Below are 16,033 nucleotides of genomic sequence, written 5' to 3'. Positions count from 1 at the left end.
TTGTAAGTGTAGAGCTCTTGTGCAAACATGTATTAAACATCATCACACTTAAGAGTGTTCAAAACATGAGTATGCAGTTAATCTGTTCAATTTTCCAACCAACTTTTGGCCAGTAGTGTCAACAATATCGTGATTGGCCTTTTAGCTGTACAGCGTTGATATTAAAAGTACGGAAACTAAATTCAAGCTAAATTTGAAGAAACAAAAAAGAAAAATATTCCATGCTTCAAAATTCCTTTGCTCTTTGCCTCAATTGATCAAGTTCCAACTCAATCTCTGAGTCTCGAAATGGAATTCCAGTGTTGGTGCTAGTGGTGCCACTTCTTCCAGGAGGAAGGTCACCTTTCTGCTTGAAGCAAACAGTCAAACAATTTAATGAAAAATTTGAAACGCGGCACCTAGCGTCTAATTTTACGTTAGCAAAATGTAATGCGTTAGGAAAAAGAAAAAGAAATTCCTTGCCTTCACAGGTTTACCAACTTCTAGTCACAAAACAGGGAAAACTTGCAAGACAGAATTAAATTCTCGTGGCACTATACCCAAACAGAAGCTATTTCACATTTGAAGCTTACCTTTGAACCACCAGACAATTCTTTCTTCAAATTTGCGAGATCGTCATCAACTGAAGAGCCCTCAAGCAATGCAAACTGCAAAAATCAATAATTAATCGCTGCAGAAGAATGAAACCCAAGAATTTCACAAACAATCATGATGGGGAAATTAAACTTGCCTCCATTAAGTCATATATGCTAGTTTTAAAATTGACATTCCTCAATAGTTTTAATAACATAGCATTCACAACTCTAGTTTTTAAATAAATATTCACCTCTTATGCTTTTAATAAATAACATTCATCTCCCTTATATTTTAATAAAAAAACTATAAGTAACACTTCCCTTATTTTATTTTAAAATATCATATTAACAAACACTTCAATAAAAGAATATGAAAATTAAAAATTAAGTTTTAAAATATAAAAATTAAAGAACATAATAAACAAAAAAAAAAACTTTAAAAAATTATTATAAAAACAAAATAAAGGGAGTTGAGTGTTACTTTATAAAAAACATAACGGAAGTGAGTATCATTTATTAAAAATGAGGGAGGTTAATGTCTATTTAAAAACTATAGAGATTTAAGTGTTATTTTATTAAAAACATAAAAGAGATGAGTGTCTATATTGGAACTAAAAAGGATGTGAGTGTCTATTTTGGAACTAAAAGGGATGTGAGTGTCATATAGTATAACCTTATAGGAGGTAAGTAAAATTTCCACACTATGTAATGTACGTAATGAAGAATGCATTTTACAATCTTTGTCACTCCAAACTCCCCAACTCTAACGCACAATAAAATACTCAATGGAGGATAAGTGCAATTTCCTCATAATGTAATGAAGCAATAAGTTTTACAGTCTCTGCTTTGTTTTTTTTTTCTTAAATAAATCCTTGATGTGCTGCAAATGATTGGGGAAACCTAGGGGTTTCAACCTTGTTGGGATCTCTTTCTTTCACGGTGATATCAAACACGTCAACCCTTATATAAAAAGAAAAGAAAAAAACAAAAATACTTTACGGTCTGTCACTCCAAGCTCCCCCAAGTCTAACGCATGATAAAACTATCAGACGAAGCCAAGGGATTTATATAGCAAACCACAAAATATATTTGAAACTTATTCTTGTTCAATTAGTTTTGTGATTCTGAGCTTAATCAAACTATCTAACAAAGAAAAACATTTACAGAAAGAAGATTATATTTTTCTGCTGCAGAATTAATGGGCTCAGGGTTTATTTCCTTACTAAATAGCTTCCGAGGAAATGGTTTCTACATTTTCCAACAGTAAGTTAAATCGACAAAGAAAACTACATTATTTTTTAATAGATTACATAACTGTAGTGAATCTAGCTATGATCATAATAGTTCAGAAGATTTCGTTTTCCATTATTTGGACATTTATGTTTCCTAAAAAAAAATGAAAATAAAACAAATCTGGTTCGCCCCCTTTTAGTTCGTTCATTTCCATGCACAACATATAATAGAAAATAATTACTACCTTTCCTTCTAGATCGTCACTTGTCAACTGGCCAAGAGCTTCAGCTTGGGACTCCATTGCCATCACTATCAAGATAATAGAAAATAATTACAAAGACAAATAATTTCATACACAATAGTAAGAGCACATAAAAGATTATATAAATAACTCATGCAAATACCCACACTTTATCCCATAGACTAAACCTTATAAGCATGTTATATCATGCTATCCAATGCCATGTTTCATTATAATTTTACTCATTATTATAGATTTTGAATACTATTACATTTATTAAGATAATTAATAATGAGCATGCATAAGGTCAAAATGTGCATAATTCACAAAGAATAGGTTGGGCTTAATCATAATGTAGCATGATTATTGCCGTTGTCATTTGTCAAAATCAAAATACATTAAAAAAAAAAAAAAAAAAGCTGTGAATCACTAGAAGCTCCAACGTGTCAGATTATTTCCGGGATTCTATAGTTTATCAATATAATAATAGGTTATCAGTTTGCAAAAAAGAAAAAGGAAAGTGAGCAGGATAGGAAGCATAGAACCTCAAAATAACTCTGGCATGGCAATGGAATTATATGTTTGCATATGGTCAAAGGTACTCATTAAGTATAAGCCACAATTCAACAAAAAAGTACATGTAAAATTTTCTAACCTTTCTCTTCCATCTTTTCAAAGGCTGAAAGAGCACTACTAGTATTGACATTTCCCAGCATCTCACTCACCTTGGTTGCAGTCCTGAAGAAACATCAACCAACAACAATCACTAAAATACCCAGAGAAGACTTTAATAAGACAGAAGTCAATGGGAAAAAGAATTAAAAGACAAACTTTGCTGATTGAGCTCTTGCTTTCAGGGTATCCTTCTTTGACCTTGCCTCCTGTATCTTACTCTCCAAAAGCTACAAAATAAAAAAATTATAGCTCATAGCTGTCATAAATAAATTTTATGTATAATAAAATTCCAGAATTAGAGTATTAAACTAAAATTGCTAAACGGATTCCAATCATTTCCAGAAGGAGGCAATTCTTACAATGAAGGTGTCAAAGTGCGTTTTTTTGTGTCCACTTCCAGCAAAAAAAATTCAATCTCAATTTTTAAACTGCATGCTTCCCATTAACATTATAGGGCATTGATACATTGAGGCTTTAACCAAGAGCCAGAAAACAGTTTTGCTAAATTCTTGTTGCCACTTTCTTTATCCTGTTATTTTATTCTCAAGATAATTTCACATTCATAGCTAAAGAAAAGACAGGCTCACCAGAAGCTACAGGAGGACATCATTTTCTGATCAATTGCACACAAGTCTTATTTATTGTATGTATTTTTGAGCTCGAAAGATTGCAATTTATATGAAAGGTAATAGGGGTAAATTAATGCCTTTACGATGTGAACAGCACAAGGAGTGGAAACCATGGCACGTGGATTCTTTGGGGTTAATTCAAGGAAGGAGGGAAGAAAGAAACTTTTGACATAGGACTTTAGTGTGACATGCTGATGAAAAAAGGTCACAGTAGAAGGTAAAGTGGAAAGCTAACAAAACCTGGTGGACGGTCTACAGTTCCTTCATAAGATACCACAGGTACAATATGATATATCTTTCTACACAGTCAGTACAACCAAGGGCACACCGACTTTCTACATTAATCCATTAAAACAATCATTCATCTAAAAAGACATTACAGTGTTTAAAATGATGTCCGATAATTTATCCTACCATGATGGAAAATGAAATTTCTCAGTTTCTACTACTACCAAAGTCCAAACCCAAGAGAAAAGCTAGGACATTAAAAAATAACCAATCGTGCCTAAGTAATTTAGAAGAAAAGTATAGATCCTAGTGATCGAGAAACATCACTAGGAAAAATTTATACAATGAACTCAAGCAACACAGTTTACTCTTCCTAAGAATCACATATACAACTATAATTTAACAAGGTTTTAGGAATATATAGCCATAACATTATCAAGAATCAAACTAATCCAAAATGATAAGCTTTGATGATCTTTGACTTAGGTTTTCGATTCAGCCCAGTGCTTCAAAATGATTGTTTTCGAACACTCTTAACACATAAGTAAACACAACGGACTGGTAACATACTGAGAAGAACTTAACTTACCCGTGTATTAGAGACAAGATTCTCAACAACAGTCTTTTGTTGATCAAGTTGACCTTTCAAAGAACTGGCATTATCCTGCAACATATTAAAAGCATAATGAGCTTTCCATTACACTAAGGTTCTATTTTCAAGATGCAGTATCCTATAAAAGTTAAAACTTTGGCAAATCCAAACTTTTTAATCTACAATACTGACATCGACATTCATATTTCATCAATACTATCTAACATGAGCCAAAATGCATACATGAAAGCACTTTCAAAGGTCAACTATTGTGTAGTCTGTCAAGTCCTCATCTAAACATTCCAACAACTTCAGCTAATCAAAACACATTAAAACCCTTGGCAATGGTCCATTTCATAGACCTATAGATTTGTTTCAATCAAGCTTTTACATTTGCTTGTATGAACGGAAAAATAATTAAGCAATGAGAGGAGGACAAAGTGTTATCAAACATTTGAAAGGAATCTCTCTCTTTCTATCTATCTATCAGACAAAATTTAACAAAAAACCTTCAACAAATTGAGAATTTACCGCATAAGATTTACGCCTCTTAAGTGCTTCACGAGCAAGATCTTCTTCACCTTTCTGAAGAGCAAGTTGTGCTTTCCGATACCTGCAACACATAAAAAGCACAAAGGCATTTTATATACCAGACATCATTAGCAAATTAAGATAATAAATCTTTCATACATTACCACTCTTCAGAAGCTTGTTGTGCAGCCTTGTATTTATTTTCCAACCGCTTTTGAGATGCCAATACCTCAAGAAATAGAAAAAAAAAATCAATAAAATAAAATTGAATAAGAGATAGCATAAACAGGGAAAACTAGCAATCTCTTTTGAAGTCAGTTTACAGTTAAATAGCTCGTGTACAATCATAAAAACTCAAACAACTAAAACAATTATAACATTATATATTAATTATTCGAAAAAAAATAAATAAGACAATAACACACACAACAAATTTAAAAAATCAAAATCAAAACAAACAGATAATGAACAATTGTAACTAACTTGCGCAGTAGCTTGACGCATTTTCGTCAAGTCGTCGTTCATTTCCAGCACAGCTTGCTCCAATATTTTCTCCGGATCTTCAAACGTACTTATGATAGCGTTTGCGTATGACTGCATTACTAAGATGACAAAATCTAACCATAACGACAAAGAAAATATTAAAGCTAAACCATAAAAAACTAAACGCTGTCGTTTCGGTGCTTTTTTTCACCTTCACAACTCTGGCGAACCTGTCAAATAGGTTCATGCGAGCTCCGAGAGCACCGCCACCACGCACAGGCTTCGCAATCCTCATCGCGCTCACTTTCAGAGCTTCCACTGCAACGATCAGAAGTTAGAAACATGGCTAATTAAACTAATCACATGCTAAACCGCAGCGTTTAAACAAATTAAACGGAAATTAACTATTGCGAGCAGCGAGCAACGGGAATAGTAAGAGTACCTCCTCCAGCGCCGAAAAAGGATGTACTGAGAGGCTTCTTCACTACGCAAAGAGTGGAGGAGGAGGAAGAAGATTGAAATGGCGCCGGGGTCAATCCTGTGAATATATGAAGTTTCGTCGCCATTTTTTTGTGATCAACTACGAACAAGAAGGTTTGTGGTTGCAGATAGAATTGAAGATATTGCGATTTTGGGAACACTCCTCAACCTTCTCCTCTTCACGCTCCTCCAGACTTGCAACCTTCATTTTCAATGGGCTGAAATTTATTCTGGAATGTCACAAATCAGGCCCATCGCCCGGACCGGCCCATTATTTCACGCTTAGTCCCCGTATGTTTCCAATTATTAGTTTCTTTTTCACAAAAAAAGAACCACTAGTTTAATGAGTTAATTTGATTACTGGTTTTAATCGTCAAATTCAGAATTTTTTATTTTTTAAAATCAAATTCTTCATTATTTTGCCTAAATATTTTCAATATTTATAATTTAAGATTAAAAAGTGTTACCAATTTAATCACTATCCACATCTACTAATAAAAATATATGTTGAAATAATTATTATAGAATTTCATGAATTTATGTTATGCCATAATTTATAATTAAAAAATATTGCACTTATATGATTTTTTTATTATTTATTAAATAATAAGAAAGTACAAAGTTTTGAACTTGTAATAGTTTTTAATAATTGTATTTCTATTTGTTATTTAGAAGATATAAACATTAATTGTAAATTTGATATATGCTTGACAAGATTCACTTTATCCATTTTGCCAATAGCATCTCATAACATCTCATATTTCAATGAATTACTTTAAGAAATGGTTTCGCTTCAAGAACATGAAAGAAGTTATAAATAGAGTACTTTGAGGAGTAGTTAAAAAGACAAAAACGACAAAAAAATGTGTTATATGTGGATAGTAGTTAAAGCAATAATTAGAGTGGAATGAAAGTTAGTTTTTCTTTTTTAAATATAATTACTATATTGTAACTCTATAAATTGGATGTGGTAGACACGTTATAATAGAATAGAATAATACACATTTTTAACACAAGTCTTTATAACATGATCCATAACAAATGACAATAAACAAGATTAATTGATTTATTATGTATCTCTACAACTTTTTATTATTATTTCATATGCCTTAAGGTTCTTTTCTCTTCTTTAAAACTTTCTTTTTTCAATAACCATAAAAGGAAAATCTTTAAATTAAGATGACATTGTGAATTATATTTGTTTGAAAGGAATTGATAAATACTTGTATTAAAACTATCATTGCTTGTGCTAATATCGAATATATACGGTGTTAAATGTTACAAGGTAGAACTATTTAAATATAATCAACTTTGAGTTAAAAAATAGTATATTGCTAACCATTTTATAAAAATCCACGTTTTACTTAAAACAATACCATGCTTCTATACCTCCTATTTTCACGTGTTTCTTTTACACCATAGTTTAATTGTTTGCTTTATATCTCAACAATACATAAAAGGTATTTCTAGTATTGCATGCCCTCGAAAACTAACTTTTTTAAAAACATAAAAATAAGTTGCTTGTATATATTCATATACAACATTAGGAAATCGATAGTTTGAGAAACAAAAAATTTTTCTTTGACAAACTATTGGACAAAGTCTAACTAGTTTTTATGTGTCACCTGGATTATTTTATTTTTAATTGTATATTATTTTCTATCCTGGCATGGAAAAGAGGGAAAGGGAGAAATCTTTGTTCCTTCGAAATTTTTTATTTCCAAACACCAAACTATTTTGCTTTCATGTTTCGTTCTCTCTCTTTAGGCCTTTTATCTACATTGTTCTACCGCAAAGGTTTCTTTATTTTCATCTTTACTATTTTCACTTTCATTGTTTCACTGTTGGAGTTGGGCAACATCGTAGGTAAGTTTTCCTCTTGTTTTTCTCTGTATTTTGTTATTTTGGAGATCCTTGTTCAAGCGTTGCTATTTTTCTTTTTCTGGTTTAAGGATTTTTTTTTAAACTTCTATGTTTGCATCCCTACTTTTGGTCCCGTGTGCTTTGTGTTGGTGTATGTATTTCATTTTGTAGGTTTAGGGATTTTTTTTCTTTTTTATTTGGATCTTGATTTCTAATTTAGGGGAAATAATCATTTTTTTTAGACTGAGACAATAATGATTATGAGACAATAGACTTGGATGGCGTTGGCTTACAATGTTAGAAATTGACCTCCTTTGCAAGATTTACCAACTCCATAATTGATGAAAATTTGGATTAGATTCCTTTGCCTTTTTTTGTTGTTATAATTGAAAGTCCTTCAGTCTTTATTTTGTAATCTTCAACACCTTGGTTTGGTGATCCTCTTGAAATTTTGCCCTTGTGATTCTTGCAACTTTATTCACAACTAGAGTTGTAGTTGCACTGGAAATATTCCCTTCATGGCCTAGGAGATTCCAAGAAACCCAATGAGTAGTAGTCTCTTGCTTCTTCATCTTTGACCATTTATTTAAACATGCTTAATTGCATGTGCTTCCAAGTTCAAGAAATCTCAATACTTTTATATTCCTTTTATTGTGAAAAATGACATTCTCCAAATCTTCAACCATATAATTTTATTATTTGATATTATTTCTTCTGCATTGGCTCTAACAGCAATTATGGAAGGTGATTTTTTACTTTTTATTTGAATTATTTGAATCAAAAAATTTGGTTTCTTTGAACACATAGGATGTTGCACATTTTTAGTACCACATCCTTATAATCCATCTCCCAATTTTGTTTCTGATTGTAGGATGATGTTGATAATAGTGGTTGTAGGATGATGTTGATAATAATGGTACAATTGATAGTTGCAACATTGCATTTAAAAGAGGTTCACAAATAATATCATTTAGTTACAGCTTTTTCATGTTTTGATAGAAGTGGAAGCAGTTACATCACACAAGGATGAGCTTCAAAAGGCTTGTGAAGAATTTCATACTGAAAATGTACATATGTTTTGAGGAAATAATCCAAGAAATTGATTAGAATAACGTGAATACATTTTACAATAATATAAATAATGTTTGGTATCTAATAAATGAAATCATAATTATTAAAGAATAGTGTGTTTGAGACTCTAAGGAAGTGTAATGATTATCTGATGGACTATGTGTAGATTAAGTATTCATAGATCTCCTTAAATCTCCCTAATTATATGTACAATTATTGAATTTAGAGTTACTAAGTAAAGTCTTTAATATATTTTTTCCAAAGTATTAGGTATCGATTTAAAAAAAAACAACCAAAAGTGTTGCAAGAACTAGGTACCCAATATAATTTCATCTTGTGGTAAATAGGGTTACAAATATAGATGTTCAATAACTACATCCATTTGTGTGCAAAAACTATAACTGTGTTTGCCCCTTATTTTGACTACATTTGGTACATCGTTTTAAAATCAATTTTTAATCCCTTTTGTTTCACATATCATGTTTATTTCAAGTCATGGGAAAACCTACACCAAACACCCTTGGTTGAAGTGCACATGCCCTTCTCAGCCAACCCAAGTTCACACTGAAAGACCTTGTAAGTAATTCACTGATTCCATTTTTGTACAAAAACTTTAACTATGTTTGCCACTTATTGAGACTACGTTTAGTACATAGTTTTTCAAATCAATTTTCAATCATTTTATTTCGCAGACCATGTTTATTTTGAAGTCATGGGGAAACCCACACCAGACACCCTTTGTTGAAATGCATTTGTCAGCCAGCCTAAGTATATCGTGAAAGAACTTGTGAGGAATTAACTGATTCCATTTATGTACATAAATTGTAGTTGCATTTGTCACTTATTTTAACTACGTTTGGTATATAGTTTTTGAAATCAATTTTTAATCCCTTTTATTTCACAGACCATGTGTTGTAATGGATAATCTATTTTACATGGTGTGCAAAACTCTTGCATTGTTTTCCACTTAATTACATAGTGTTTGGTGCATAATTATTTCCTATATTTGTCAGTCTTTTTTTCATTTATATATTTTTTTTCAATTGAATCTACAACCCACAACTCGTAACCTTTGACGAAATTCAGATGAAGTTCTCACACGCCCCAAATACAAAGTCATAGATAATTTGTTTTACCTATTGTGCAAAAACTCTAACAACGTTTGCCACTTAATTACCTTGTGTTTGGTGGATAGGTATTGCATATATTTGTTAGTGTTTTTTGTTCTTAAAATTTATTTGAAGTGAACCAAGACCACATAATGCATAACTTCTAACGAAATTCACATGGAGTTCTCACCCACCCTAAATACAGAGTCAAATGTGCTGTAATGGATAATCTATTTACATGGTGTGCAAACACTTTTATGGTGTTTGCAACTTAATTACATAGTGTTTTGATACATAGTTATTTCATATATTTGTCAATCTTTTGTCCTTTATTTTTTTTTTCAAGTGAACATACAACCCATAACCCATAACCTCTGATGAAATCCAGATGGAGTTCTCACCCTCTCTAAATACAAAGTCATAGATAATATGTTTTACCTGTTGTAAAAAAACTCATCCAGAGATTGCCACTTAGTTACCTTGTGTTTAGTAGATAGGTATTGCATATATTTGTCAGTCTTTTTTGTTCTTAAGTTTTATTTGAAGTGAAACAAGACCCCACAACCGACAACCTCTAACGAAATTCACATGGAGTTCTCACCCACCCCAAATGTAGAGCCAAATGTGTTGTAATGAATAATTTGTTTTACCTGTTGTGCAAAAACTCTTAAAGTGTTTGCCACTTAATTACCTTGAGTTTGGTACATAGTTATTGCATAAATTTGTGAGTTTTTTGTCCTTTATTTTTTTTTCAAGTGAACCAAAAACCCATAACCCACAACCTTTGATAAAAACTTCATTGAGTTCTCAGCCACCCCAAATACAAAGACATAGATAATATGTTTTACCTGTTGTGCAAAAACTCTTCCAGCATTTGCCACTTAATTACCTTGTGTTTTGTACGTACTACTGAAATAGAGTGTCTAAAACAATTCCATGCTCATATCAGACCACTGCAACATAGTGTCTAAAATAAATTTTGGTCAATATGAATAATTATAGGGCAATCAATACCAATTAACGTACATCCTACATTAAGTTATTTTTTATATATACATTGAATGTCATTGACAAACACAACCAACATAAAAAAAGGTGTTTAACGATGTCATATCCAACTTATAAAAGTGGCCCAAAAAATGGTCAGCATTTCCTCACCTATAAAATCCAGCATAATGGAATTTGTTAGATGTTTTTGTAACTACAACTTCGACAATTTCAAAAGGCAAATCCTACTTACTTATCAAGGAAACACAAATACTTAACTTGTACCAATTGTTTGAGGTATATCTAAATTTGATTGTACAGATGTCGACAATGATACAAAACCACTACATTGAAGAGTAAAAACTTGTAAATGCCACCATAATTACTTAATATTTGCTCATATAAGACTATTTCCTCATTTCTTCAATTCTAAAATTACTAATGAATCACAAACATAACATCCCAGACTATGCACTAGAAAATATGTTGAAAAAAATTGTTGGAAAAATGTATTCAATACTTAACTAACAAACACTGATTGATTAAGTGGCAAATGCGGTACATGTTTTTGAACGAAAGGTATCCCAGATGAAGGTGTCCAATTGATTTGATATTGCATTTCATCAGGGACACATGTCCACCTTTTTGTTTCAAAACTGAGTGGGTTGTAGGTATCCCTAGATTGTGCACTAGAAAATATGTTGAAAGAGTAAAAATTTTAATGATTTTTCAATGTGACATTAGATTCAAATTTGTTCCTCTTTATTGGTGTAGCACAAAATGTATGGTGAAGACTCATGGAATTAAATAAATTTCAAGATAAAACTATAAATCCAATCATCCAAAAAGTCGAAGGACTAACACTGACAAAATCAAAAGAGTAATTTCATAATTATGTAAATTTATTTGCCTAAACCTTCTTGTGCTCATGACACTTGACTTCTACTTATTTTCCCTAAACCTATAAAATGAAATATATACACCAGTACAAAGCACATGAAAACACGGGACCAAAAGCAGGGATGCAACACTTGAAAAAGGACCTCAAAAATAACAAGAAAAAAAGGAAAACCTACCTACGATGTCGCCCAACTCCAACATTGGAACAACGAAAGTGGAACAGTGAGGACGGAAACAAAGAAACCTTTGTAGTAGAACAATGTGGACGAAAGACCTAGAGAGAGAGAGAGAACGAAGCATGAAAGCAAGATAGTTTGGTGTTAGAAATCAAAATTTTCAAAGAAACGAGGATTTCTCCCTTTCCCTCTTTCCCTTGCCAACAAAGAAAATAATATACAATTAAAAATAAAATAATTCAGGTGACACATAAGAGCCGGCTAGACTTTGTCAAAAGTTTGTCAAACTTTGTTTGTCAAAATATCAATTTCCATAACATTAATAGAAAACACTATAGTTATCAAATAAGTCTCTCGCTCAAAAGGTTAAGAAGTTCATATAAAAATTTCATAGGGTCACCCATAAACAAGCACATTTATACCCACAACTATTTTTTAAACTCGTTTTAACTTTGATGAAAAATATGTGTTAATCAAGCATGGATATGTGCAATCCTCAATTAAAGCAGGCATGAAAATAAAAATAAGTATGTAAATATTTATCACATCCTCATGTTTCGTTCTAGTTTTAAATTATTTAAATATGTTTAGTTTATTAGATAATATAAAAAGTTATTTTCAAGCTTATCTTTAGTCACTAGTTTCCTTTTATTTGAAGAACATTTATTTTGTCGTACAGTTTTTCATTATCTCTCTTAATCATTCAACTCATTTGATATCTCTAAATTAAGTTAGATTCCCAAGTTATTTTTCTTTTTGCTTATAACCTCAATTACACCATTTTTTTTCACAACCTTGATCTAGAATTATATTTTGTTCTTATATTAATTCTTCTAGGTTTTCTTGGAGGAGAATTGAATGGAAGTCAACATGAGTGAATCAATATAAACTTGGTGTTCATTACTACTGTTATTTCACATTTACACTCTTTAACTCAAGTTATCATTTACCCAAATACTTGCAAAAAATGTTTATTCAACTCTATTCAGACTAGTTTATAATTTCAAATGAAGTAGTAGGTCAACTCTAAAATGAGGTATGAATAAGGTTTGAGATTTTTTCGCAAAGTATGATAAAAAAAATACTGATCAATGTATATAAACGCTAATAAGCACTAGATTTTCATTTGAGTTGATATATATATACCAACTTTAGACTATGTCCTATTCTCCTTTAAATTTTTCTTAAAAGTTCTACTATAATAAATGATTACACACCAAATATTCATAATGTCATTTTTATTTTTATCTACAAATACATAAAGACACTCCTAACTATATCTTTTAATTTTCTCCATGACTAAGAGCTATAGAGCCTTCTAGATTGTTATTTTTGGCAACCAGTAGATAAAAAATGAAATAATAGATACAACTCTCAAAGAAAATATACGAGGGAGACAATTCTGATTAGAATCAAACTTTAAAAAGTAAAAGATATACAGTAATTTGGAGATAGAATACTATAAAGCATAGAAAAATAAACATTAAAAAAATTTAAAATGTTAGATGTAGTTGTATTTTTGTTTTTTATTTTTATTTTGTGTTCGATGTGTTTTGTTTTACATAGGTTGATTATTGCAAATCAATCTTACACTTAATACTTTGTATTAGTTTTGACCGTAGTCTTCTAATATATTTTATGGCAAAGTTACTTGTAATAATCTTGATTTTTGTCCAAAGTTTTCTTTAGGAAGGATTTATTACATTTTATTGATAATGCAAAAAATATTTCCTTTAGTTGAGACTGTACATTTGATTGTCTCAAATAAATCAATTCACGCATGATTCACCTTGTTTTAGTTTTAATACAATTTTAGATTAGATTACAAATTTTAGTCAATGAAAAAACGTATGATTTTTGTGGACATGGGATATTTTATATGAATTCAAAAGAAAAAAAAAATATACATATATATATATATATATATATATATATATATGAATAATAGTCATTTTTAATATAAGAATATGAAGGCATTTGATTTATTTACTTAGTCTGATTAGTCAACTAAAATAGTTAGTTTATATATATAAAGGTTCAATAAATTTCTCTTTTACTCTGAAGGATGACAGCAATTTAAGTAAACAAAATAATAAACTAGAAAATTTGTTTAAGAATAACTATTTTTTTAGAGGTATGTGAAATAAGGTGAACAAATTAAATTTGACTAATACTGATTAGATTAACTTATTCAAATAAAATATATGTAATTCATATATGATTAAATTACATATTTGTGAAATTTTCTTTCATATGAAAAATATAACTTATAAATAGAATAAAGATAGAGAATAAGGAGAACACGAATGGAGGGAGAGATCAAACTTGGTCATTTAACTAAAAACTCTACAAACAATTGTTCTTTTTTTTTTTTTTTTGATTCTCTTATTGTATCTAAGATTAAATTGCTTAGTGATTAATCCTCTTTCTGTTGGGATCATATGTACTTTGTGACTTTTATGTAAACTTTCTACTATATGTATGTGTAAAAAGAAAGAAGTAGATTTTGTTTTGCAATCTTGTGATTTGGTTGTTATATTGAATGCTTGAAAATAGAAGAATTTATGTTCATGATCTTGAAATGGATTGATATTAGAAAATACTTTCTAAACTATGTCAAATCTTCCATTATCTTTGACAACTAGGATCAAAGCTTGAAGCTTTTGTTCCTACTTTTAATGTAAGAGTATATATTTGTTGATGAAGAAATTGATAGATTATTTTAAAATATTAGAAGACCCATATTAAAGAATTAACTTAGACTAATGTTTTGAACTTGAAAGGTAGAAACTTATCAACAATCAATTTAGTTTCTCGAGTACCCTTAATACTATAAAATTATAAAAGTAAAAAAAATATTGAAAAAAAAATAGAGAATGAGAAAGAAACAAATTAAAGAGGGTCCAGCTACGACTTCTTTGTTCACATATCACCTAGAAAAAAATTCTCCATTTTCTTCACTCACCCACCCAAACCAATTATTGCTTCAAAGAATTCATCCACCTTCAATCCCTTTCATTACTAACAACCATTTTCAATCACCTTTTCTACCATAAATAAATAAAAATAAAACCAACAAAAAAAAAGTTAAAAACGAAAAAAGTTCCCAAATGAAACCACATATCACTTAATAATAATAGTAATAATAAATATTAATAATAATTATAATCCATTCTCTCTCTTTCTCTATCGCAATGCAAAACTCACCCACGGTCGTCGCGGCTCCGCCGCCGCGTCCCGCCAGCCAAATCACCGTCATACCCTTCCCGCCGCCGCATCCCTTCGACGGCGCCCCCAGCTCCATATTCCAGATCACCGTCCTCCCCTTTCCCCCGCCGCCGCCGTTCGCCGACCCTCCCAGCTCCGTCGATCTCTCCCCGTTCGAGTTCCTCCTCGCACTCCTCGCCGTCGTCACTATCCCGGCGCTAATCTACACCTTCATCTTCGCCTTCGGTTGCCCCTCGCACCGCCGCCGCCGCGGGGATCCCTCAGCTAGCGAGTCCTCCGTCGCGTCGGAGGCATCCCACCGTGAGATCGAACTCGCCAGCGTCGACGCAGGGGTGAAGTACCGGAAAGAGGAGCACTCCAAAGAGATCGGCGGCGAGTGTCCGGTGTGCCTCTCGGTGTTCGCCGACGGCGAAGAAGTCCGGCAGCTGAGCGCGTGCAAACACTCGTTTCACGCCTCTTGCATTAACTTGTGGCTCAGTAACCACTCCAATTGCCCGATTTGTCGCGCCACCATAGCCGTCGTCGCCGCCACCAAACCCAACGGTGATTTGCACGAGAGTCACCGTGAGCGTGATGAGTCAAGTATGGTTTGATTTCTAATTTTTTTTTTCTATTTTTGTTAAATATGGAGTTTTTAAGTTTTATATTTATGATGTTCAATTATTACCTTATACTAGAGTACAGATTTTCTGAGTAGTTTCCACTCCAAAAGGGTATGTGGCAGTTGAATAAAGACTGAATTGCAGTGTAATGAAAAAACTATTTCCTTAAAATGAAAAAAAAATTACTGTGGAATGTTTTGTACCTGGAATATTGTAATATTTTCAATATGATGTTTTCATTTTTAGGATAAGAAGGAAATAATCACTTAAATAAATTGAATTTAATCAATTGAAATCAAATTAAGATTTTTCCGGTGAAATATAGATTTGTTTCTTCCATACCTCGCGTGGAGTTTTGGATGTAGCAGATAAAGAGCCGAACTGGAAATGAAGGAGTATAACTAAGATAAAAAATTAAAACGCTTTCAAT

General features: G+C 31.5%; 2 protein-coding genes across 3 annotated transcripts; one reads left to right on the top strand and one right to left on the bottom strand.

The window, feature by feature from the left end:
• LOC114182965 (membrane-associated 30 kDa protein, chloroplastic) lies at positions 1–5,877 on the bottom strand. Of its 2 annotated transcripts, XM_028069777.1 has the most exons (11): positions 5,630–5,877; positions 5,399–5,505; positions 5,188–5,298; positions 4,869–4,933; positions 4,705–4,786; positions 4,171–4,245; positions 2,881–2,951; positions 2,705–2,787; positions 2,053–2,117; positions 573–647; positions 1–346 (listed from the first exon to the last, which is right to left on the bottom strand). In XM_028069777.1, the coding sequence occupies exons 1-11, from the start codon at positions 5,751–5,753 to the stop codon at positions 227–229; spliced, it is 978 nt and encodes a 325-aa protein (XP_027925578.1). In that variant the 5' UTR covers positions 5,754–5,877; the 3' UTR covers positions 1–226. The 2 variants fall into 2 exon arrangements, with proteins under 2 accessions (XP_027925578.1, XP_027925579.1); XM_028069778.1 differs by lacking the exon at positions 5,630–5,877 and having other exon boundaries at positions 5,188–5,306.
• An 8,818-nt stretch (positions 5,878–14,695) lies between these two features.
• LOC114183959 (RING-H2 finger protein ATL33-like) lies at positions 14,696–15,802 on the top strand. The gene has a single exon (XM_028071169.1). It carries the CDS (start codon positions 14,968–14,970, stop codon positions 15,592–15,594), a length of 627 nt encoding a protein of 208 aa, XP_027926970.1. The 5' UTR covers positions 14,696–14,967; the 3' UTR covers positions 15,595–15,802.
• The last annotated feature ends 231 nt before the right edge of the window (positions 15,803–16,033 follow it).

Source organism: Vigna unguiculata, chromosome 5, assembly GCF_004118075.2.
Source record: "Vigna unguiculata cultivar IT97K-499-35 chromosome 5, ASM411807v1, whole genome shotgun sequence".
NCBI classification, from domain to species: domain Eukaryota; kingdom Viridiplantae; phylum Streptophyta; class Magnoliopsida; order Fabales; family Fabaceae; genus Vigna; species Vigna unguiculata.
The sequence above is the reverse complement of the archived record's forward strand: the minus strand, read 5'-3'. Positions and strand labels throughout refer to the sequence as shown.